The 23,432-nt window shown below is 50.6% G+C and overlaps 5 protein-coding genes across 8 annotated transcripts; 3 read left to right on the forward strand and 2 right to left on the reverse strand.

Annotated features, from left to right (window-relative positions):
- Nucleotides 1–378: 378 nt before the first annotated feature.
- On the forward strand, nucleotides 379–2,198 carry PV06_09762. 2 transcript variants are annotated; one of them, XM_016411232.1, is made up of 4 exons: nucleotides 379–798; nucleotides 858–1,756; nucleotides 1,814–1,909; nucleotides 1,959–2,198. In XM_016411232.1, exons 1-4 carry the CDS (start codon nucleotides 570–572, stop codon nucleotides 2,031–2,033), a joined length of 1,299 nt encoding a protein of 432 aa, XP_016257986.1. In that variant the 5' UTR covers nucleotides 379–569; the 3' UTR covers nucleotides 2,034–2,198. The 2 variants fall into 2 exon arrangements, with proteins under 2 accessions (XP_016257986.1, XP_016257987.1); XM_016411233.1 differs by lacking the exon at nucleotides 379–798 and having other exon boundaries at nucleotides 824–1,756.
- Nucleotides 2,199–2,427: 229 nt separating this feature from the next.
- On the forward strand, nucleotides 2,428–5,535 carry PV06_09763 (uncharacterized protein; the record flags this gene model as incomplete). Its single annotated transcript, XM_016411234.1, has 1 exon — nucleotides 2,428–5,535. The coding sequence occupies one exon, from the start codon at nucleotides 2,428–2,430 to the stop codon at nucleotides 5,401–5,403; it is 2,976 nt and encodes a 991-aa protein (XP_016257988.1). The 3' UTR covers nucleotides 5,404–5,535.
- Nucleotides 5,536–6,045: 510 nt separating this feature from the next.
- PV06_09764 lies at nucleotides 6,046–12,137 on the forward strand. Of its 2 annotated transcripts, XM_016411235.1 has the most exons (11): nucleotides 6,046–6,418; nucleotides 6,489–6,891; nucleotides 6,946–7,217; nucleotides 7,275–8,092; nucleotides 8,145–8,540; nucleotides 8,596–9,215; nucleotides 9,283–9,416; nucleotides 9,472–10,172; nucleotides 10,248–10,523; nucleotides 10,649–10,810; nucleotides 10,907–12,137. In XM_016411235.1, the coding sequence occupies exons 1-11, from the start codon at nucleotides 6,206–6,208 to the stop codon at nucleotides 11,544–11,546; spliced, it is 4,635 nt and encodes a 1,544-aa protein (XP_016257989.1). In that variant the 5' UTR covers nucleotides 6,046–6,205; the 3' UTR covers nucleotides 11,547–12,137. The 2 variants fall into 2 exon arrangements, with proteins under 2 accessions (XP_016257989.1, XP_016257990.1); XM_016411236.1 differs by having other exon boundaries at nucleotides 6,046–6,891.
- On the reverse strand, nucleotides 11,816–19,226 carry PV06_09765 (uncharacterized protein). The gene has a single exon (XM_016411237.1). It carries the CDS (start codon nucleotides 19,038–19,040, stop codon nucleotides 12,348–12,350), a length of 6,693 nt encoding a protein of 2,230 aa, XP_016257991.1. The 5' UTR covers nucleotides 19,041–19,226; the 3' UTR covers nucleotides 11,816–12,347.
- Nucleotides 19,227–19,720: 494 nt separating this feature from the next.
- Nucleotides 19,721–22,697, reverse strand: PV06_09766. 2 transcript variants are annotated; one of them, XM_016411239.1, is made up of 4 exons: nucleotides 22,356–22,697; nucleotides 21,796–22,303; nucleotides 21,599–21,635; nucleotides 19,721–21,530 (listed from the first exon to the last, which is right to left on the reverse strand). In XM_016411239.1, exons 2-4 carry the CDS (start codon nucleotides 22,033–22,035, stop codon nucleotides 20,014–20,016), a joined length of 1,794 nt encoding a protein of 597 aa, XP_016257993.1. In that variant the 5' UTR covers nucleotides 22,036–22,303; nucleotides 22,356–22,697; the 3' UTR covers nucleotides 19,721–20,013. The 2 variants fall into 2 exon arrangements, with proteins under 2 accessions (XP_016257993.1, XP_016257992.1); XM_016411238.1 differs by having other exon boundaries at nucleotides 21,796–22,697.
- Between the last annotated feature and the right edge of the window lie 735 nt (nucleotides 22,698–23,432).

Raw genomic sequence — 23,432 nt, forward strand, 5'->3', positions numbered from 1 at the left:
AGGGCAGTTTCTGAGGACATGGAATCTGTTGGCGACATCACGGAAACAATCATGCCTCTGTAGTTTGGCAATGTACACTGTGTTGTCATTCGTCTTGACTGTCTTGAGATGTGCAAGCACTTCAGAAATCTATGTAGAGCAAATGAATATTTTGCTAAGCCGAGCACAGCAAATGGAGTCGATGGTGCCCGGAAAATCTCTCCCCCGGCAGCCGAAGCAGCCTCCTCGTACTCGTACTCGTACTCGTACCGATTTACCCTGGAAATTCACGTTGATTGTATCGACGGAAATGCCATCATCATTTTCCCATATCTCGTCCATGACGTCCATATGCCTGTTGAATTAGTTTCAAGTGCTGTTGATACGCAGGTACAGAGTATTTATTTTGCCATATACTCCATGCTCATTCTAGGTCCATCGTCATGCGATCACTTTCCAGATTCTGCAGGTCTGAAATAGTTCCACCTTATTTCTTCTTCACGAGCTGATGATTTTTGTAATCCCTTTGTTGTTGTCGTTTTCGATATACGGAATAATCGTACCTTGGAGTTGAATTGGCAGAGGCAGTCATGCCGTCCGGTCTTCTTCAGGCCTTCCTGGGTGCTTTACAAGCTTGCCTGTCGATCCTGCTGGTCATAAGCTACGGTGTAATAGCAAGCCAATTCAGGTTGCTAGATGGCCCTTCGTCCAAAAAGATCTCCAAGATCTGTGTGCGCATGTTCCTCCCTGCACTACTTATTACCAAAGTTGGAAGTGAATTGCACGCTGGCACAGGAACCAGATATCTTCCCATCCTGGGTAGGTGCTTGGTACTGGCCTGCATGGTCTCTTGAGATGGGGCAGAACTGACGGTCTAGTCTGGGCTCTTGTATACATCCTCGTCTCAATGGGAATCGGTGTCCTGGCGGTCAAATTCCTCAAGTTTCCTTCTTGGGTCACGCCTGCTCTGGCATTCAACAACACGACAAGCTTGCCTCTCCTGCTCATCCAGTCTTTACAATCCACCGGCATTCTCGATAAGCTGATCGTTGACGACGACGATGTCTCCTCGGCCATCGCCAGGGCCGAATCGTACTTTCTCGTCTGTGCTATCGTGTCAAACTGTCTCACCTTTGCCGTGGGCCCGCGCTTGGTCGATGCCGAGAACGCACCTGACGAGCCGGAAGACGACAAGCAAGACGATGAAGACGCCGACCGTGAACAGAATCAGGACGGCAACGGTGACGTCGAACAGGGACATGGTGGTCAGGACGAGTTGACCTCCCTGCTGCCCCATCGTATCCGCACTGGGAAGGACGCTGCACACAAGACAGCGTTCCACGTCGGCAAGAAGCACTGGGATAAATTGTCTCCTCGCACTCAAGACACCTTGAGCTTTCTCTCCGATTTTCTCAACGCGCCGCTGATTGGAGCACTCATTGGCGCCGTCATCGGTTTGACGCCTCCTTTGCACAGAGTTTTTTTCAACGAGAGCTTGGACGGAGGGATCTTCAACGCCTGGATCACCGAATCGCTGAAGAAGATCGGACAACTGTTTGTCACGTTGCAGGTCGTGGTCGTCGGTGTGTCGCTGTCTTCCTCTCTGAGAAAGATGAAGCGAGGCGAACAGAAGTCGCTTCCATGGGCGCCTACGGCCTTCATCCTGCTCATCAGATTGATCATTTGGCCTGTGTTGTCCATCGCCATCATCTGGGGACTGTCCACCAAGACGAAGATTCTGTCCACGGATCCCATCCTTTGGTTCACCATGATGATTGTAGGTTTTTGATGCTTCCTCGTCCCATGTCGGATTGATCTTACTAATGATACGCAGATGCCAGCCGGCCCTCCGGCCATGAAACTCGTCGCGATGGCCGATGTAAGCGGAGTAGACGATGAAGAAAAGATGACAATATCGAAAATCTTGACGGCAAGTTCTACTGTTATCAAGCAGAGACGTGTGCTGACCCAACCCCCAGCTTTCATATGCCATCTCACCTTTAATGGCTCTCACTGTTGTTGGCGCCCTGTATGCCAGTCAAGCTGCGATGTGAAGAGCGTGACCATTTCGACGTGGTCACACAAAGTAGATATTTGCCCGTCTGTGTGATCGGTTGAAGTGGCACGACAGGGTAGTTTCAGCCCAAGCCATCTCTATGCAGAGTGCGCTAAGCGGGTTGTCAGTAAAACTTTCGAACCACCAAGGTCAATAATGTTTGTTGAGAAGTAGGAGATTCTGTAATTCCTTTTCACCTCGAAGTTCGATAGATGTTTGCCCAGCCACAAATGGTTAGCGCACAATTCCTTCGCGTAGAGACAAAGCCGAATTTTAAGCGCGTTGATTGGGCGGAATCCTGTCCGCAACTTTTTGTCTGTCGTCCTTCCTCCATATACAAAATATTTCTCTGGTGCAACGGAGGTTGCAACTTCTACTACAAATTACCCGACATGTTGTCTCGATCAAGACAGAAAGGCCTGTGTCATTCCTGTCGACAAGATATACAGATTCTACTCGAAAGAGGCTTCTGCGGGCCCGCGGTCGCCGTCAGGAATCGCCATGTGCCGGTCTCATGGCGGCAAATACCCAAACCTCGATTCCAGTTGAGGTCCTTTTCCGAGTCCTCCAAGCTCTTCCAGCAGAGCGTTACGAACCCTCACGATCGAAATACAGAGGACAACGATCGTCCTGACGCTGTGGATTTCTCTCGAGATCAGATTGAGGGCCTGCATGAGTTAGGGAGTGAAGTGGACCAACATGTTGAGGAGGCCATTGAGGAGAACAATGCACTGGCCCAAGGCCTGAGAGACTTATCTCTACATATGAGGTCAGTCAGCGATGATATTTCAAGAAGAGTGGTACCTGGCACAAGAGATGTATTATCCGAACTAAGAAGCGACGGCGCTGCACCGGAAGAGGTGGTTCGAGAAGCAAGAAAGAAATATGGTGACACATTGCCTGATGCTGCTTTGAATGATGGAGAGCTCAAAATATACAAGCGTCTTTACGGCGAGCCTACCTCAATGTCGTATGAAGAGTTGTTGGACGAAGACGAAGCCGTTGAGGTGGATGGTGGGCAAGCAACGCAACTGTACGATCAGGAGGGAGAGGTTGTGGACTACGAAAGCTTTACAAATGACCCTATGACCAACGACGCTATACATGGAGACACACCTTCTAGGCCACCCCGGCCTGCGCAGGAAGGTCTTGCATTCCCCGACAACGGCGTCGTGACATCGAGCTTGTTAACGTCTCCTAACGAGAGGGCCATGGAGGTTGCTCGATCACTGAATGCTGAATTGGTCAATGAAACGGTCGAAGAAGAGTTTTTCGACGATGATTCCGCTAGAATGCATCCTTTCACTCGCCTGGGGAAATTCGCCACGGATTCTGGCAACGTTCAACTACCTCATGAAGAATTTGTCCGACCGGTGAACAGGTTAATGAGCAATTTCTCCAACAAACATCTCAAGGAGATATGTGAAAAGACGTTTGGAGGTCCTGGCCTACCGGACTCACCATTGACACCACGATCAGGCCGTTCGAGGGCACAGATTTCCATTCCGATTGATGCTTCTCAGCAGAGCATGGGAGAGATGGAAGCAAACGCCTTCTTAACCACCGTCATGCCTCCTACATACGCGTCCATCATGTCAGTGCTCGTCGAAACTCGCAAGCGACTAGGATCAACCTGGCTGAACAACCTCCTTGCCAAAGAAGGTGGCCCTCGAATTCTGGACGCTGGTGCCGGTGGTGCTGGCATCATTGCTTGGCGGGAACTAGTACAGGCTCATTGGGATGTGATGCATGATTCTGATCGCAGCCCGCCCCCTCCGCCGGAATCCAAGTCGGTTGTGCTGACGGGTTCCGATACCCTTCGCCACAGAGCTGCCGCCTTGTTGGAAAACACCACGTTTGTACCACGACTACCAAACTACATCTACACCCGTGATACACCTACTTTGGAAGATGATCGTCCGGCGCAGCAACGGAAGCAGTTCGATGTCGTCATCGCCACACATTCGCTCTTTGGATTACAAGAAGACTACATGAAAAAGCAGCAAGTTGAAAATCTGTGGTCGATGACCAACCGTGAGGGCGGGGTGCTGATCTTGATTGAAAAAGGTGTTCCTCGTGGATTTGAAGCCATTGCTGGTGCTCGGGAGCTTCTTTTGGAAAGACACATCGCTGTTCCTGAAGGGAAGAAGACCGCATACAGCGATGAACATTTAAGTGATGATGCGCACATTCAAGAGCCCGGCATGATCATCGCACCTTGCACGAACCACGAAAAATGTCCCATGTATCGCGTCCAAGGACTTTCTCAAGGACGAAAAGACTTTTGCAGTTTTCAGCAGAGATATATCCGGCCAAACTATTTACAACGTGTGCTTGGGGCGCGAGATCGCAACCACGACGATGTGGATTTCTCGTATCTTTCTGTCTTGAGAGGCGATGATCTTCGCCGACGACAAGTTGACTCTTGGCAAGGCATCGCAGATGGACTTTCGGCACCTAGTCATCCTGACCCGAAGACCTTGGGAGAAGATCATAAGACGTGGATGCAACTGTGTCAATCAGGCTTCGAGGATATCAATCCCAGCACGGTATTGACGCAGTCGAACCCATTTACCGATGGCAAAGAGCGATCATCACTTCCTGCTACTTGGAATCTCCCACGTCTCGTGTTTCCGCCGATGAAGCGACGCGGTCATATCATCATGGATGTTTGTACACCGGCGGGTCAGATTGAGAGATGGACTGTGCCACGATCATTTAGCAAACAAGCATATCGTGATGCACGAAAATCACGATGGGGTGATCTGTGGGCGCTGGGAGCAAAGACACGCATCTCAAGGAGTTTGCGTCTCGGCGGTCCAGACTCCAAAGAAGCGAGACGTGCTCGCAACCGTAACCAGCGTCTGCAGGATCAAGCAGAGGAGCTGATGGAGAAAATGGAACAGGAAAAGATGGCAGAGATGCAAGAAGAGGAAGAGTTCGCTAGCGTGTTTGAGGAAGACCTTGTTGAGGATATCGAGTTGCCAATAGCTCGCACAGCCAAGACGCGCACGAGTAAACCTTCCACTGCCGGCTCCGTAGAGACGTTCTCCTTCGACGATATCAACGAAGGCGGCGAGAACCATGTTAGGCCTCCTCAAACACACGCCGCAAGGAAGGCAGCATCGAAGGCTCCGTCCAGCAAAAATGTGGAGGAAAAACCAGAGATCAGCGAAGATGATGATCTAAGTGACGATGACTGGGAGACTCTGGAACAGTGGGAGAAGGAGCTTTCGTCTGTGCATTCGCAGGGACGGAAGTCCAAGCGTCTGCGCACCTATTCTAAGTTCGCACCTCCAGGACAGAAGGATCGAGTTAGAAAAGATGGAAAGATTCGTCGCGCTGGAGGAGCAGCAATAGGAAGATAGATAGCCTTTGCTTCTACGTGAGTTTGTGCGGGATTTGGTCTTGTGGTAGTAATAGGCTTGAAGCGGGTGGATACATAATGAAGAGGATGTGCGAGATGTATAACATTGTACAATATGGGAAACTTGATAGTCATTCCCCTCTGGAAATGGAAAAGCCTCTCTGCCATTTGTGCGAATGAGCTTTTTACCGTCTATGAATTTCTCTATGATGGAGCTGACCGTTGGATCGCATTGTGCCGTCGCCGGCGGATCCAGGTAAACAATGCTGTATGTCCTGTGTATATTTTCACATGGAACACTATCCGACCGAGGTCCTCGTCAAGATCATCCGCACTAAGTGACGCATTTTAAGATCCATCGAGAACTTGGCTCGACAGTGATTGATCAGTGAGTGATAAAAATACGAAGTACGGAGTTGGTGGAGTTATTTAGTCGGCAATCTAAAGGGTCCATGCCCGATGAAAATCTCACGCTAACATGAAGATATCATACGATCCTAACATGTCCTCGACTGTGATTTTCCCTTACTGGACACCATCCGTACCAAAGAGTCAGAAGATTCAAACGCCCGTGCATTATGCATAAATTACTCGGAGCCGAGGATCTCATGGTTCTCGTTGTGGGGAGTTTGTTTGGATTTTGGCCAGACCGTATTATGTTCTGCGGCATTTGGCGGATTGACTATAAATTTACTCTTGTAGGACTGTGCTCCCCGATCTCATCTCATCATATACGGTAAGAAGTCTTTTTTTGTACAATGTGTGAGAACAAGTCGAAATAGAGAAATTCGCACGCGATTGTCATGCAGTCCAACGATGGCGTACACGCTGGATCGGAGCCAGACAACATTTCTGACTCCAAGCTCGACGATTCTCTCGGTGACTCGAATGTCGACGACGAGATGCACACAGATTTTGACCTGCGCTCCATCAGGTCAATGTCAAGCTCTGGGGACTATGAAGCCATTGTGGCAGCCGATCGTGCAGAGCTCACGCGGGTAGCAAGTGAGGCAAAGGTATACATCACCAACCACAGCACACCCACGCCGTCGAGGTAATCACCGCTGATTCATCCAATGCTTACAGCGAGGGGAAGTCCATGATCCTACATTGGACCCGTTTGATCCAGCCTTCGATGTGTACAGATGGGCCAGGATGATCCTTCGTGCAGCCGAGGGAGCCAGGGTCAAGTTTCGTCGGGCCTCGATCACTTTCAAGAACCTGAGTGTCACTGGTTCCGGTATTGCCATGAACCTTCAACCCACAGTCGCATCGTATCTTCTGGCTCCATTGCGTCTTCGAGAGTGGCTTCGCCTCGCAAAGAAGCCCCAACGAGATATTCTCAAGGAGTTTGACGGCCATGTGAACCCGGGAGAAATGCTGTTGGTCCTGGGACGTCCCGGAAGTGGTTGCTCAACACTCCTAAAGACATTGGCGGGAGAATTATTCGGTTTGAAGGTGGGAGAAGGCTCTGACATACATTATAGCGGTATGCGCCTCCCGTTCTTTCTGGGCTTTGCACGACAGTCTAACATAGCCACAGGAATTCCTCAACGCGAGATGATCAAACATTTCCGAGGGGAAATTGCATATAATGCAGAGATCGAAAGACATTTTCCACACCTGACGGTCAAGCAGACACTAGAGTTCGCCGCAGCCATGCGGACACCCCCGAATCCGCTCCTGGGAGAGTCGCGGACCGAGCATGTCTCGAGAATGGCCGCAGTTGCAATGGCGGTATGTGGCTTGACCCATGTTCAGAACACCCGAGTCGGTAATGAGTATGTTCGAGGCGTATCAGGAGGAGAAAGAAAGGTAACGATACTGTCTTTTCCTTTGCTCATGCGGGGATTCGCTAATCCGACTCAACAGCGTGTCAGTATTGCCGAGATGATATTGGCATTCTCGCCTGTTGGGTGCTGGGACAATAGCACCAGAGGCCTTGACTCTGCGACTGCCCTCTCGTTTATCCGCACTCTCAGACTTTCTGCTGATTTGACTGGATCTGCTCATGCCGTCGCCGCATATCAAGCATCTCAATCCATGTACGATACATTCGACAAGGTTGTCGTCTTATACGAGGGCAGAGAAGTCTTTTTCGGGCCAGTCAATGCTGCCAAGGAGTACTTTACGACCATGGGCTGGCTTTGTCCCGCCCGACAGACGACACCTGATTTCCTGACCTCCGTTAGCAACCCACAGGAGAGAAAGGCTCGCCCTGGATATGAAGAAAAGGTTCCGCGGACTGCGGCTGAATTCGAAAATTACTGGCAAAAGTCAGAACTCCGCAAGACACTTCTACAAGAAATTGCAACCCACGAAGAGAAGGTGCTAGACACCGATGCTGCTCATGAGTTCAAGGTGGCCCGTCGAGCAGTGCAGTCCCACCATGTCCCACCGAGTTCTCCTTACACGGTGTCCATCTTGTCACAGATCAATATCTGTACGAAGCGTGGCTTCCAGCGTCTTTGGAACGAAAAGGTGATACGACTCACCTTGGTCATCGGACAAGGCAGCATGGCACTGATCATCGGCTCCGCCTTTTTCGGCATGGTACAAGACACGAGCAGCTTTTTCGCCAAAAGTTCAGTCATCTTCTCTGCGGTCCTACTCAATGCCCTGGTTGCGGTTACGGAAATCAATCGGTTGTATGATCAACGGCCGATTGTCGAGAAGCAGGTTTCCTATGCGTAAGTGACTGTTCTCAATGGCACTGGTAAGGAGCGTACTAACCTTGGAAAGATTTTACCATCCGTTTACAGAGGCTCTGGCCACGGTGATAGCGGATCTACCGGTTCAAATACTGACGGCGGTAATTTTCAACGTCACTCTGTATTTCTTGGGAGGCCTCAGAAGGGAGGCTGCGCAGTTTTTCATCTTCTTCCTTTTCGCCTTTCTGACCAGACTGGCCATGACGGGACTTTTCAGGTCCATCGGTGCAGCCACCAAAACCATTTCCCAGGCACTCGCCATCGCCGCAGTGTTGGTGCTAGCGATTGTGATCTACACAGGTTTCACTATTCCACGACCTAACATGCATCCTTGGTTAAAATGGGTCAGCTGGATCAATCCTATAGCGTATTCGTTCGAATCCATGCTGGTCAACGAGTTCCATGGCCAACAATTTCCATGTGGCAGGTGAGCAAAAATGACTGTCTGACAGCCTATGTGCACTTGTGCTGACGACAAACAGCTATGTCCCGGCATACCCGCAGTTGGTCGGAGACACATTCATCTGCTCCGTTCCTGGATCCGTTGTCGGACAGTACACGGTGTCCGGCGACGCGTATATGCAGTCATCCTTCAAGTACAGCTACGACCATATTTGGAGGAATCTTGGGATCCTGATTGGCTTCCTGGCATTCTTCATGGTGACTTATCTGGGTATTACTGAGATCAACTCGAAATCTACGAGCAAGGGTGAAGTTTTATTGTTTCGTCGTGGACACGTACCCGCGTACATCGAGAATGGCCTCAGGAAATCAGACCAGGAATCATCCGGTACTGGAGCTCCAGTCTTGGAGAAGGACACCTCCGAAGAGAAAGATGTCCAAGCAATCGAACCACAGACGGCCATTTTCACGTGGCGCGACGTCAATTATGATATCCCCGTCAAGGAAGGCACCCGAAGGCTCCTTGATCACGTTTCTGGCTGGGTCAAACCGGGGACATTGACTGCGTTGATGGGTGTCTCGGGTGCAGGTAAAACGACTCTACTTGATGTGTTGGCTCAGCGTACGTCAATTGGAGTCATCACCGGCGACATTTTTGTGGATGGGAAGGCGTTGGATGCAAGTTTTCAAAGGAAAACAGGCAAGTATTTTCTATGATGTGATTGCTGTGTTCAGAGTCAGTAGTAGACTAACCCTGGAAAACACAGGCTACGTTCAACAACAAGACCTTCACTTGGAAACGTCGACTGTTCGGGAGGCATTACGTTTCAGTGCAGTTCTTCGCCAACCAAAGTCTGTCTCTCGAGAGGAGAAATACAAATACGTGGAAGAAGTGATCAAGGTAGACCTGTCTCGCTCCCCTTGGTTTTAGTATTCTTGCTGACACTCCCCCGAAGATGCTCAATATGGAAGACTTTGCCGAGGCGGTCGTGGGCGTACTGGGAGAAGGTCTCAACGTCGAACAACGCAAGCTCCTCACCATCGGCGTCGAGCTCGCGGCGAAGCCTGCACTGCTGTTCTTCCTGGATGAACCCACCAGCGGCCTCGATTCTCAATCGAGTTGGTCGATCCTTCGATTCCTACGCAAGTTGGCGGACCATGGCCAAGCCGTACTGTCGACGATCCATCAACCCAGTGCCATGCTTTTCCAAGAATTCGACCGACTCCTTTTCCTCACCACCGGCGGTCGACCAGTGTACTTTGGCGAAATCGGCTCCAATTCGGAAACGCTCGTCAACTATTTTGAGAAACACGGAGCCAGACATTGTAGCGAATCCGAGAATGTGGCCGAGTACATTCTGGAAATTGTCGGGCCCGAAGCTGCCGCTCAGGGCCACCTCGACTGGGTCGACATATGGAGGTCTAGCGACGAAAACAAGGCCATGCTTGAAGAACTAGACCGGATCAACATCGAGAGGAGCAATGCCACCGATCAGAACCAAACCCGGACCGTCGCGGGCAAAGACGACGACATCAGCCAATTTGCCATGCCTGTTCGAACCCAGATATATTACAACACCATCCGAGCCTTTCAACAATACTGGAGGACGCCAGGTTATATTTGGCACAAGTTGGCCTTGGGTATCGCGTCAGCGCTGTAAGTGACACGTCGTGATGTCTCTGTCATAAAGTTACTGGTCGGTAAGCAGTACAGCTGACATGGTTTCCCCAGGTTCATCGGATTCTCATTCTGGCAATCGAACAGTTCCCAACAAGGCCTACAAAACGTCTTGTTCAGTGTCTTCATGCTCACGGCCATCTTTACGGCCTTGATTCAACAAATCATTCCTCGTTTCGTCATTCAACGGTCCTTGTACGAGGTCCGAGAACGTCCATCCAAGACTTATTCTTTTGTCGCTTTCCTCCTGGCAAATGTCATAGTCGAGATCCCTTACCAGGCTCTTTTGGGTCTCATGGCATATGCTTCATATTTTTATTCGGTTTTTGGGTGAGTCTTGACATTTCCATCCGCGCCCTCCCCCCCTTTTCCTTTGGTCTATCGATCTACCTATAACCCTATTCTTGCATTGTATAGTATTGAATTGTGCTAACCTTTATGATCGTCTTGATTAGTATTCAATCATCCGAAAGACAAGGATTGGTCATGTTGTTTTGTATTCAATTTTTCGTCTACGCAAGCACATTTTCTCAAATGGTAATCGCCGCTTTACCGGACGCCGAAACCGCAGGTATCATTGCCACCCTGATGTTTGCAATGTGTGTTATTTTTAATGGGTGAGTGTTGACGTCTTTTTTTTCTCCACTTTTTCGGTGCTTCTCTTTTCTTTTTGTTCTTCTCGAACCCACGACTAACCACTTTTTATTTCTCAGTGTCCTGCAACCACCCGACGCCTTGCCAGGGTTCTGGATGTTCATGTACCGAGTCAGTCCTTTTACTTACATCATCGACGGGATCGTCGGGACGGCCTTGCACGGTCGACGGGTGGTTTGCGCGTCGAACGAATTGAGTGTCTTCGATCCACCGCCGAACATGACCTGCGGTCAATACTTGGAGCCGTACTTGGAAAGAGCACCGGGAACTCTGACGAACCCATCGGCCACCAGCGGCTGTTCTTATTGTCAGTTGACGGTGGCCGATCAGTATTTGGTCCCCCGAGGTATCGAGTGGTCCTTGCGGTGGCGAAACTTCGGTCTCGTTTGGGCCTATGTCGTTTTCGACCTGGTCATGATACCGATCTTGTATTACACCTTTCGTATGAAAAAGTGGGGTGGGAAGGTCTCCGTCGGCAAGGGTGGTGTACAACATCACAAACACCAACGCGAACACGAACACGAACAACAGGGACCGAAACAACAAGACCAAAAGCGAGAACGACGAGAAAAACCACCATTGCAAAATCAATTCTTCGGGTGGCTCAAGACGATGGGTAAATGGTGTCACACGATCGTGACGGGACGTGAACACAAGGTGCCTTTTCACAAACGTGCAGAGAATGCCAGGTTCTTGTGAGAAAACCCAACAACCACTGGGGCGGTTATGTAGATATTGTGTCTGGAGAATTTTAAACTTCCGAGTCCTTGAAAATGCGAATTCAAGTCACATTCTTCTTCGTTTTCCAACTTCAAAGGTCGATACCCTGACCTTGGCGCAGGTGATCAGACAATCCAAACCAACTACATATATATACATATATACATGGTGTAAATTCAGTCGAGTTTCCTCCTAGCGAATTCAAGATCAGAGAGAATGTTTCATTCTATACACATGTGTAATGGAATTCGTCTAGACAAGAAGGAAAAGAAATGTGTGTGTGTGTGTGTGTGTGAGAAGGAGAAGAAAGAAATATAAGAAAAAAGGAGTCGAGACTCGAGAGAGACATTAGAATAGAAAACCAAAAATAAGAAAAATAAAAAAAGGGGGGTGTTGTGGTGTAGCACACAAAACAAACCCCAACAAAACCAAACAGATAAACGAAAATACAATAGGGGGTATTATCTGGCCAGCAAGCAACAATTGACAGTGACAGTGACAATGACAGACTGTTTTGAAAAACCAAAACATCGAAAAAAGATCAACGCTTGCCAATCCATGCCCATGCACAAAAATCAGACTACACAAATTTCTTTCCACTATTCAATTTTCTGGCTTCTCCTTCTCCTTTTCCATTTCCTCCTCAAGTTCACGCTTGCTCCAACAGTCAGAGCTGGTCATTAATGTAAATTGCCGTGCGGTTTTGGTTGAAAAATTTGGGACTTGACATCCGAGTGAACCCGCAATTCTGTTCACAGACATTGTTCCGTACAAGTCCGCTTAATCTGCAGAAGTCACAGGTTCATTCTCGTCCTGAAATCTTCGTGCCGTCATATCTTTGCCATCAAGAGGTGATGCGTCTTCGTCAACATCATCCGTAAGGTCAAGACTAGGTCGCTTCGGTTGGGTGGGTGTATGTGGTGATTCGGCTCTGAGAGGTCGAGGTTCGGATTGCGAACTATCAACTCGCTTGTCTGAATGTCTACTTGAGAGTGCTCGTGGTTGTGAGCTATAACCTCTCAATGGTCGTGCTTCTGAACTCGTCTTTCGAGCTGCCGCTGCCGCTGCTGCGAGTGGTCTCGCGCTTGGAGGAGGCATATCCCCAGACCCTGTTGCTTTCTGAGCGGTGCCTGGTGGCGTAATGATGCCTGAGAGAAAGCTGTTCGGACTTCCGCTGGTCGACCTCGTGGGTGTTTGAGTGCCCAGATTGGTGGCCAGATCAGACAATGCTCCGATTGAGGTATCACGAGCCCTACGCCAGTTGCCCCACGCCGCCGCCGCTGCCATTGGTAATGCTCGGGGCGACTGGGCATAGCTGGTCAGGGTTGAGATTGACGGGAAAGAACTTGATAGGCCGGCAGATGCGCGTTCTCTCAGCTGTTGTTCCATTTGTAGATTTGCCTTCAACCTGATCGCAGCATCCTTAACTGTCTCTCGATCAAAATCAGGCTGGGAAACAGAATGGATAATTTCTTCCAGATCATCCATGCGCACGCTGAGCAACTCTCGAAGCCAGCCAATCTCGGTCTCACGCTCTTTCAACTTGTTCGGTGCATCTTTGTCCACGGCGGTGAGTTCAGCTTCTAGGCTTTCAATCTTTTGCTCACGATTTTGCAATTGATCCTGCAAGACCATGATGGACTCGCGCAGGGCTTGTGGAGAGATCTTTTCGGGAACCTCGGTCCCTTTGACAAACGAGATCGAAGCACTTGTAGCACGTTGTGGTGGAGACGCAACGACTGAAGACGCCGGGGTCGGTAGGTTGACACCTTTGGCAGTAGCGGCTTCAACTGCAGCACGAGCTGCGGATTTAGTAATCTCCAATCTTTCTTCAAGATCAGTGATCTTGCCTTCTAGATGTTTCACCTTATCTTCGGACAAGCTGAGTTTCTCATTGAAATGGTGTTCAAGCCTCGTTCTGTTGTCGAACGAGTTGTGCAGCTCGCGAGTATGGCGATCGCGAAGATCATTCAGTTTCTTCTCATGAGCCTGATGTTGGTCTTCCAGAGCGCTTTCTCTCTTTTCATTTGCTTCGCGGATTGCCTCTTTGTGCGCTTCCACAGTTTCTGAAAGAAGAGCATCATGCTTAGCTTTTTGATCCTCAATATCAAGCTCTGCATGATCAAGGCGACTCTGCAGTCGTGAGATTTGAGCCTCCGAATCTGTCTTGATGCTCTGAAGTTGTCCACGCGCACTTTCCAATTCAGCCTGCAACTTCACTGTTGCCGTTGCCAGTTCTGAATCTTTGGTGTTGATTATGTTGGTCAATTCCCGATCAAGGTTGAAAGCTTTGATATCCAGGGCCCGGTTTTCTTCTCGAAGAGTCGCGACAAGCTCGTTCAATCTGGTCACATCTAATTGAGTTTGCTCCAGAAGAGGCTTGACTTGAAGATTGGCTCGAAGTTCCTTGTCCATGGCATGAAGCTCTTCTTCGGTCTTTTCACGATGCCGGCGTTCGAGATCAACCTGGTGTTGGACCTGGGTAAGTCTTCCGAGAAGCTCATGTTCCTTACGACGCCAGTCCGCTTGCTCCGCATGCAGGTCTTCGACGGCTTGAGTCATTTGTGACTGCAGACGTTCAATTTTGTTTCTTAGAGACTGCCGAGAATGAGATTGATCATCGAAGTGTTGCTGCAACTCTTGGAAGGCGTGCTTGAGCTCCTTGTTCTTTTCTCGTTCGGAACGAATATCTTCTCGCCATTGATCACTTGAGACACGATATTCTTCAAGCGTGCTCTCAAGGGCAGTGTTCCTAAGACCCAGCGCTTCGACTTCTTCCTGCGCTTTCTCATACGACTTCTTTTCCTCGAGATAAGCCACTAGCGTCTGTTGAGCTTCTTCGGATGATTCCCGGTGCTGCGCGGCTTCTTCTTCTGCAATACGCAAGCGAACCTTCAGCTCTGCAACTTGCTCCTCTGCCTTTCGGCGAAGTTGAACCTCCTCAGCAGCATGCTCTTTCGACATCTGCAGCATAGACTCGAGGCCATCAATCTGAGGTTTGTACTTTTGCTCCGTAGACTCGTGCTCCTGCTGAACACGCGAGCCGCGTAGGCGAGGGTGATGAGAAATTACTTCCTCTACAATTGTTTTGAGCTGATTTTGTGTATTTTGAGATCCTGCTTGTTGCGCCATCTCTCTCATCTCTTGGACAATTGCGTTGAGCTCGGCAACATTGATTAACTGTTGAGGTGGCTGGGCTGGCTGGTATGCGGCAAGAGCTTCAGCAACAGCAGCACGAATCTTGGATTGTCTGCGCTCATTCCTTCTTGCGACAGGAGATTTCGATCTGTAGGCCGCAAAGCCCTCGAATGCGTCATAGTCGTCCTCATCATCAGCGTCGGAATGTTTGAGGTCTGTAGAGACACTACGGCCACTGCTCTTGGGCCTTACTCCTCCTGCCATGAAAGTGAGAGATTCTTGAATGGTATGAAGAGTTCGTTCAAGCGGGCCTAGACGATTCTCGAGAATGCCATCCACTAAGTCGTTCACATGTCCGTCGAAGAACTGAGATCGCAGTTGCAGTTTTGCGGCTTCTGGAGCTGACATTGTATCTTCCCAGTCACTCACGTCTTCTCTGCCTGTATTCAGTTTGTGGACTCCAATGCCCAAACCGATTGATGGTGCTGCATGGGAGGCATCATTGTGAGCCGAATGCTCCTGAGGTCGTGGTGGGCTGGGGCTGGGAGCATCACTTCGGAAATTATCTCCCAGGCGCATGTCAACCAGTGGTGTAGATTGAATAGGTGTGTCGTTACGCTCAATGCCGAGCTCTGGGTATACCTCAAACTGCTTCATAACAGCATCAATTTCCTCAAACGAAGGCAAAGGATCATCGTGGTGGCGCAATGTCAATCGAGGCATATCAAGCTCAATTTCGTCATGATACGGCTGCTCATGCTTTTCAGCGGGTCCTTCTTCTGTCACTTCAACCGTTTCGGCCTCGTAGGCGTCCAGATTGGAGCTTCGCTCTCCTTTCTGCGACTCGATTTCTTCGTCGGTCGATGGCTCTTCAATGACCTCCACGATTTCCTCCTTGTCGCTTAGTGAATCGTTGTCTTTCTCGACATAATGGTACAAATCCGCCGGAGGTGAAGACAGGCTTGCAGTAAGGTCAGCAGAAGATTGAGGAGGGCTTGATGATACTGCGTATTTCGAGGCCTCCAATCCTCTCGGCTTCGGCCTAGCTGGGGTCTTTGCAGCCGACGAGGTATACGGGCTAGACGAAAGAGGTTTATATTCAAATGGTTTTGCGAGTGCTGACAAGGAAGATTTAGGCTTCCGGATGGGTGGTCTTGTTGACTTTTCAACTTTCGTAGGCGTAGCTGGTTCATCTTTTACCTCATCTTTCATCTGCTGTTCAATAGAGTGCACAGGTTTCTCGGGCTGCGTATCGAAAGCAGGTCGAGCTTCATTGAATTTGGCAACATCTTCTTGATTCTTCATGGTGAACTCCTGGTCGGTCTCTTGACTAGCATCCATGTCTTCTTCAGGCAATGGTGCGTCCAGGGAGGTCTCCAATGGGGTTTCATCGGCAGGAATGTAAGACCAGCCATCCGATGGTTTCTTCGGGCTCTCTGGTGGTGGTCCATTTTGATCGATATCGTCAACAATTTGTGACAAAATTCTCTCGTGGTGGAAAGGTGCCGACTGAGCGTATACCGGGCTCTTATCCCCATCGCTGTCAGTTCGACGAGCCCTCTTTTGTCGGTCGCTAGGCGCCATAGGCCGGCCAGAGTCATCTATCTCATCCTCGTATTCACTTGTGAGTGGACTTTGGTCTTGTGTTTCCTTATGCTTAGGAGCTTGGATAGGAATAGGTTTGCCTGCCCTCCTCGTCACCTTTGATGTTGGATCAATGACCACGTTACCAAAGATACTGTTTGTGATATCAGTATTTGTGACTGCAGGAGTGCCTTCTTCAGCCCGGAAATTCGTCCTTGGTGAGCTTGACGGATTGAAGACAGGCGCTTCTACGTTGAAGGTGGCAGAACTAAACCTAAACTGTGTCTCCTTTGGGGTCTTTTGCGATGTGAGGGAAGGCGTAAAGGCCGGAGCATCCGCATTCAGCGATAAGCGATTTTTGACTGAAGATTTTCGCGACACCGGGGCTTGTGGTGACTGGGAGAAAGCAAATGGTTTGAAATCGCTACTATCCCCGAATGCAAAGTTCGAACTTGAGAATCCAGCCTGTGGATCAAACTCTTTCGCCTGCACATTAAGCTTCGACGTTGATGAAGTGGATTCCAGGGCTGGTTTTGATTCTGCTTTTGCTGCGTCGCTCAATGCCTGCCAATTCACGAATGGATTTTTGTCTTCCAGCAGCATTGGAGTCGCTGCAATGCTTGGGTTGGTTTCGATCTCAGATCGTTCATCTGCGGCAGACATAGTCTCCGGTCTTCTTAGAATGGGGGGCTCATCGTCTATCATGGAGCTTTTCCTGGATGAAAGTTGCACACTTTCTGCCTGCTCGCCGGTGGTGGTAGCGCCACGCGCGCGAGATGCTGCCTCTGCCTCATCGACACCTCGTTGCAGAGCCATGCTGAGGTTATGCCGATGGCTCTTTGGCGTAGGGTGGGCAATCTCAATAGGAGGCGGCGAAGGCACCCGATTCTCTGGTGTACGTACGTGGATATCGGTATGCTGAGGGACGGCTGAGCCAAGGGTCTGCTGATGGCGATGGCCACGGCTTACGTTGCTGTCTGGCGACACTGGGCCATAACGTTTGGAGTCAGGTACAAAGTTCACTCTCTGGCCAGGACCGTGTTGTGGTTGAGGAGACAAAACCTCGCCCAAGTTTGGCAACGGCAAGGGATGATTCGGTGAGAAGCTGTTTTGCCGTGAGGATAGTAGTGGCACATTTGATCGAGAGCCGTGTCCAAACGAGCTTGCTTGGGATATAGACCCGTCGAATGGTGATGTAATTCGCCCATAGGCATTCTGAGGTACGACGGATGCCTTGTACCCATGTCCCTGCAAAGGTCTTGGCATAGCAGCGTATTGAGAAGAGGTCATAGATCCAGGTTGTGGGCTGATTCCCGCAGACGACATCAAAGACGGAGAAAAGGGGTTGCTCGTCGCCCGAAGAGGATTGCTTGCCGATGAAGACGACAAGACGGGCGGCGAAGGCGCCAACGCTGGATATCCGGATGAAACTCGACTCAAACTTGTCGAAAAGGGCGACTTGGTCGATGGAGGTGCCTCCGAGTTACTTGGACTCACACCCAGTGCGCGAAGTTTCTCCTCCTTGAGAAAGCTGACAAAAGCGTTCCATTCGTCCTGGTCTGGGATACGAACTTGGTATTTGCGCATTGTTCGTTCGGTTCGCATATCTGCTGGATCTGGATACACCGGTCGGCTCTGCCCACTAGAATTCGATGGCAGTCCATCCGCAATATCGGTGAGCTCAAAGCCATTCACATCGTAGCCTGCTTTCGCCCACCCCTCAACGCGTTCCTTGATGTCTTGTGGTGTGAGTAGAGGCGGGAGACCAGCAGCTTCGCGGTCCGTGAGCGGTAATGCGATGATGCAGGTCTTACCCTTCCACACCACCTTTTTCTTGGGCCGCTGATATGACTGCATGGAAGTGACTCGAAGTCGCTGCTGTTCCGAGGTTGGGCTGGCCATCGCTTTCTGCTCCTCTCCAGGCGCAATGGGTCGTGATGGTGGGTCAGGAAGAGGCTTTTCCCCTGTTCCGGTGCTCTCTGATTCCAGTTCCGCCATAATGTCCTCGACGGCAGGAGACAGTAGTCGCCGCGAAAAGCCTGGTACTCCTAACTCAGGTTGAGGACCATGAGAAGTACCCGGGGTCACCGTCGCAAGACTCTCACTGAACTGGTGTCGTTGCGGGCGCCGGCTGATATCGTCAGGCGATATGCCCCAATGGTCTAGGTATGCCCGACGGGTAGGTGTTCTCTCTCCTTCTTTTGCAGTTATCTCGGAACCACTGTCCTCTGACTCGCTCAGCCAATTGGGTCTCTCGGAAAGCGGGTTCAACACCTTCTTCTTCACCTGCCTTCTCTTTCCACTTGAGTCGAGACCTCGAGGTCGGGCCTCTGGGCTGTCGATGCAAATTCGCGTCGAGAGAGGGCTAGAGAGTCGGACAAAAGAAGCTGATGCAGGATGGTCTTCGATGTCGCTCCGCTGAGCCGACCAGTCCGTGGGACGAGGGCGTCTTCGAGGACTCGGCGTAGCGTAGGGTGAGCCCCAGGCGGCTGCGTAGTATGCACCACTCTCGGCTCGCTGGCGATGAAATTCAGGAGACTGAGAAGGCTCTCGTAGATGGCGATCGCGATGCAGACTCGGCAAAGGAGGTAGCGTGAAGGGCGAGACCCAGTCACTTGCTGAAGGAGTGGACGAAAGACTCGGGGCCTTCAAGGACTGGGCGAGATTTTCGTCGTACTCTGGGATGTCGATGGCGGTGTGACCACGAGGAGGAGAAGAGAAAGTGTGCAGTCCGATCTGGTCGAGGTTCATGAACGGTGAGAGCCACGAGCTGTGAGATGTCGTTGACCCGGAGTGCTAGAGATGACGTCCGCAGCGGTGGAACTGATTGTGACACACGAGGCTTTGATGTCTGGCAGCAGCGCCATTGACAGAGAGCGGAATCGAGTTCAAGGTGCGTGTAAACCGCGTACAAAATACGGAGTAGCGTGTAGAGATGTGGAAGATTGAAGGTGTCAAAATTCAGAGACCTGGCGGAGGGAAATCAAGATTGGTACGCGACACGTATCCGAGGTCGTGGTTGGCCAGGAGGGTGATTAGGTGTAGACACTACACCGTAGAGGGACTAGAGGCTCAACCTAGGCTGACTAGGCCCGGTGCGTGCAAAGGCCACGGTGCCGGGAAGGTAAAAGACAGGGGCCTCGGGGGCCACAACCAACGCCCAAGAGGCCCACGAGCCAAGCAGCAGCGACGCCCAGCGGCCACTACGCCCAAACCGAGAAATTCTCCGATCTCTTTCAGGGTTCGTGCACGCCTTCTTCGATTCTTCTACGAGAGCACGACACCACATCCCTGCATCCGTGCGAGTACCGAAAACCGAGAATAGTGCGCCTGCGCCCTCGTTATGTTAAATTATCTTTGGGGAAAGAGAAAGAGGGGGGAAAGGGAGAAAATTGAAGATTCGTGATTAGCTTCATATACGTGTCACCATCATTTGGTACTGTTTAGATGTCGCGCTCCCTCTCGCCGAATAGGTGTAATATGTACTCCGTAGTACTCCGTGCCCAGATTGGACCTTGCTAAGCACCACATGACCACCATACTCTATTACGTCTTGAGCTGTCCATTGCCGTCGTTTACGCTCACGTACGCCCTAACATTTTTGATAGACTCAATGGTCAACAGAAAGCTCACAACCGTTTCAACGCCAAACACAGATGCATCGCTCGTTTCGCTGCTGTTATGTTTGCCCATAACTCCGCGCTAATCGTCTCAGTCAATCGCTTCAGAACGCAACAGCCTCCCGATGTATCGCAAAATTCTTCCAGGTCGTATCAATCGCCTTGGTGGCTTCCATAAGTACCTGTCGGTTGTCGTAATCGACATTCTTCTTAATCTCGTGAAATCGTTGTGTTTCAGGAACAGCCTCTCCGGCCAACAGTCCCTCCTCTTCAAGTTCCATGATGCGGGACGCTAGTACAGCCATGATGGGACCCTCCCAAACGCCTTCTTTGCCAGCCCGTTTTAGCTGCACGATCGCTCGACGCCGAAGGTCCCAGTCTCGACACTTGCACGCGACGAAAAATAGGGGATGTATGATGCCGAGTTCCATGGTGAATGGTGTAAGCTCCATCTCCAATGGCTCAGCTTCCGGCATGCCAAGAGCTTCAGTCATTTGTTCGACCTTGGACACCATATCTTCAAAGTCATCTCTAAAAGTGTCGAATATGCTCTCAGGCCCGCAATCGATACAGACCTTGAGCATGATAACTGCAGTTTTGATCTGCAGCCTCATTCCCAGCAGACTCTTGATCTCGCTATTGGTCAATCGTGGGCTGTTGGATGTAAAGAAGTCTTCCAATGCCGTCATCCAGGTATCGAAAGTCTTGACTGCTTCCTGGGTCTGTGTCCGCCATTCTGTAGGCACCGAGTCTGCATCCCAGTACCGATACATTCGGAGATCGGACTTGACAAGTTGGTATACGGATACCAGCAGGTTGTCCAGGTGATAACGAACTTGACTCAGCGTCATATCAGTAGGCAGCACCCGAGGCAATGTGATATGGGTAGACAGGCGTTCGGCGCGGTCCTTGGAGAAGGTGCAGGCCTGGATGTCATAGCGAGCAAAGACTCGTAGCAACTCGTCGACTTCATTTTCTGGGATTTCTCGGAATGTTGCTTGTGAGTCGGACGTCACCAGTGAGGCATCGTCGCTCTTGGGGAGGTTCATTTGGCGGAACAACTCTCTCATGCCTTGTTGATAATGAATTACTGCAGCCATGTTATTGCGACGGAGTACCTCGAAGCAGGCGAATAATATACTGGCGACGATGGCGAGCTTGGCATTGAGTTTCGAGGGCTCGTTCAGTCTTTGATTAAGCTGCCGAAGGGCACCGCCGTAGAGAGACAAGGCGTGACGGTAACTGTTGTCCTCTATCAACTGGGGCGAATACCTGCCACTCCGGTCCTGATAGTCCTCATGGAGCGTGCCCAGTGCGATGATGGCGTTGCGGACGATGGGCTCCTCCAGACCCACCTTCAATACGAGGTTGGTCCAGAATCCGGCTTCAGAGCCACCAGCAAAGGCGGGCACTGTACAGTATTGGAAGCGATGGAAGATACGACGCTCCTGCGTGTTGCCTTGAAACGGTTTGGAGATGGAGTCAGGTTGAAATAGATGTTGAATCACTCCGTAAGAACGGGACGGTGGCGATGATGTGGATGGTGATGATGATTTTTCCGAAGTCTCTTTGGGGAACTCGTACCCGTCACATTTACGACCAGTGGAGGTACATCGCTTACCTGCGAGACACGTGAGCATCGTACGTACACCAGCAGTGGCGATGACAGCTGCCCGAAGACCAACTTACAGCTCGGTTTGGTTTCATCGCACTTCACACGCCGTATCTGCACAAACAGACGGGTCAGTGACAGAACTTTGGGTCCATTTCAGCCATCCACAATTTAAAAAAGACTTGGAGTCAGGTCGCCCGTGGCTGAATAAAGTCTGGATACGAAGCGAGTGGAGGTATATGTCTGAGTGGAGTACAGTCCATATTGAACGTACCTTGCACGTTTTGCAACCTGTCCGTACTTTTGGTTTGCTAGCTCGTTTCCGGCGTGCCAAGACAGACAAGGTGGAAGCGGCTGGCTCCTGGTAGGGAAAAGCTCCATTGGTCGAGTTGGTGATATTGACCGGCAGAAGGCTGTGGGAAGAGTCAATCGTATCTTGCAGATAGTAATGTGGACCAACAGGCCCTGTGTGAATGGGCACTGTGAAGGGCCGACCTTGCGGCCACATGACCATAGAACTGACAATGGGTGGCAAAGGAGTGGTGTCAAAAGTACGGCGAGATCCTTGGGTCGAATCCAGTTCCGGAACCGTCCAAGTGTCAAGGAGAAGCAGGTTCAGTGATAGCCGGGTCTTAGTGAGAGGCCGGACAGTTGTTGGGTAGGAGGCTCATGCAGGAACAGACTCAGATTGTAGTGGGAAGATGAGAAGCAAATTTTGTTACGAGGAACCCAATGTCAGCGGTGGTTATTGTACGTATATACCAATGAAGTAGGCCAGTTAGCTGTAAATGTCAATGCCGAACTTCTGCAGGTCTTTTGCTTGAGTCAAAGTACCTCATACCAAGCAAAGGGTGCCGTGAGGCTCGGTGAGCTTTCAGCTGTGCACCAGGCTGAGTGCAAAGCCTGGAGGGGCGGTAATGGTCAGCGATGAGAGCCCCCGGACGAGGTCAGTGATAGGCCGCCCTCACGCCTGGACCATGCTTGAATGCCAAAGACTTAGGCGGAGACAGTTAGCGATCGCGGGCGCCGGAGGTGTCAAATGTAAACTGGGCCGGAGAGTGGGGGATGAAATAGGCTGTTGGGATGCCTGAGTCGGCCAATGTTTGGGATTTTGGCGGGCTTCTCAAGACCAAAGTTAAGAAGCGTACGGAGTACGATGCAAGAACAAAAGGACCAGCAGTGCAGATGGAAAAGACTGGGAAACGGTGAGAAATGGCGGTGCTGGTCAGCATCTTCGCCTGGGAAAAGTCGCTAAGCCGAATGGAGCTGCCGACTCCCTGCATCGAGAGGCTGAGATTGATTGGCTCGTTCGTACTCGTACTCGCACTGTGTCCCACGGCACCCCAAGCTTGTGCGTTACGAAGGCTTGATTCAAATTCTGACTAGGTAGTCTTGGTGGCGCAGGATCTGAACACAGCAAAGGGAGCAAGAATACGGACTGTACATTATTTCCTGCTTCATTTGAGGCACGTTGCTCTCCAGCTAAGCGACGTAATTCGGTGATGTCCTGCTTTATACCGTGAGCCCTAGCTGATCGAATCTTGTCTCCCGTTTCCACAATCTCCTTGGTGACAGAGAGAGTGAAGCCTTTTTCAAGCTTATGATTATCAGCTGGGATGACTCTCGCTGGTATCCTGCCTCCTGGGAATACTGCGTCATATTCACCTCCCTCCGCTGGCATTATAACTTGGCCATCTGAGATTGTCGCACTAATATGATACAGCTCAATCTAGTCTTCTAGAGGTCTCTGTCCTTTTAGTGCACTCAATAAATCTAACTCGCGGGCCTCGAGAGTTATAAAGTGTTCATGAGCGCATACTCTAAAATGCGTGTGATTGCACTAGTCTCGAGAGCACACTCACTCCTAAACTACACTCGATCTGCTAACTCTTCACTATGCGTGCACAAAGA

The sequence above is a fragment of the Exophiala oligosperma genome (assembly GCF_000835515.1).
Source record: "Exophiala oligosperma strain CBS 72588 unplaced genomic scaffold supercont1.11, whole genome shotgun sequence".
Taxonomy (NCBI): domain Eukaryota; kingdom Fungi; phylum Ascomycota; class Eurotiomycetes; order Chaetothyriales; family Herpotrichiellaceae; genus Exophiala; species Exophiala oligosperma.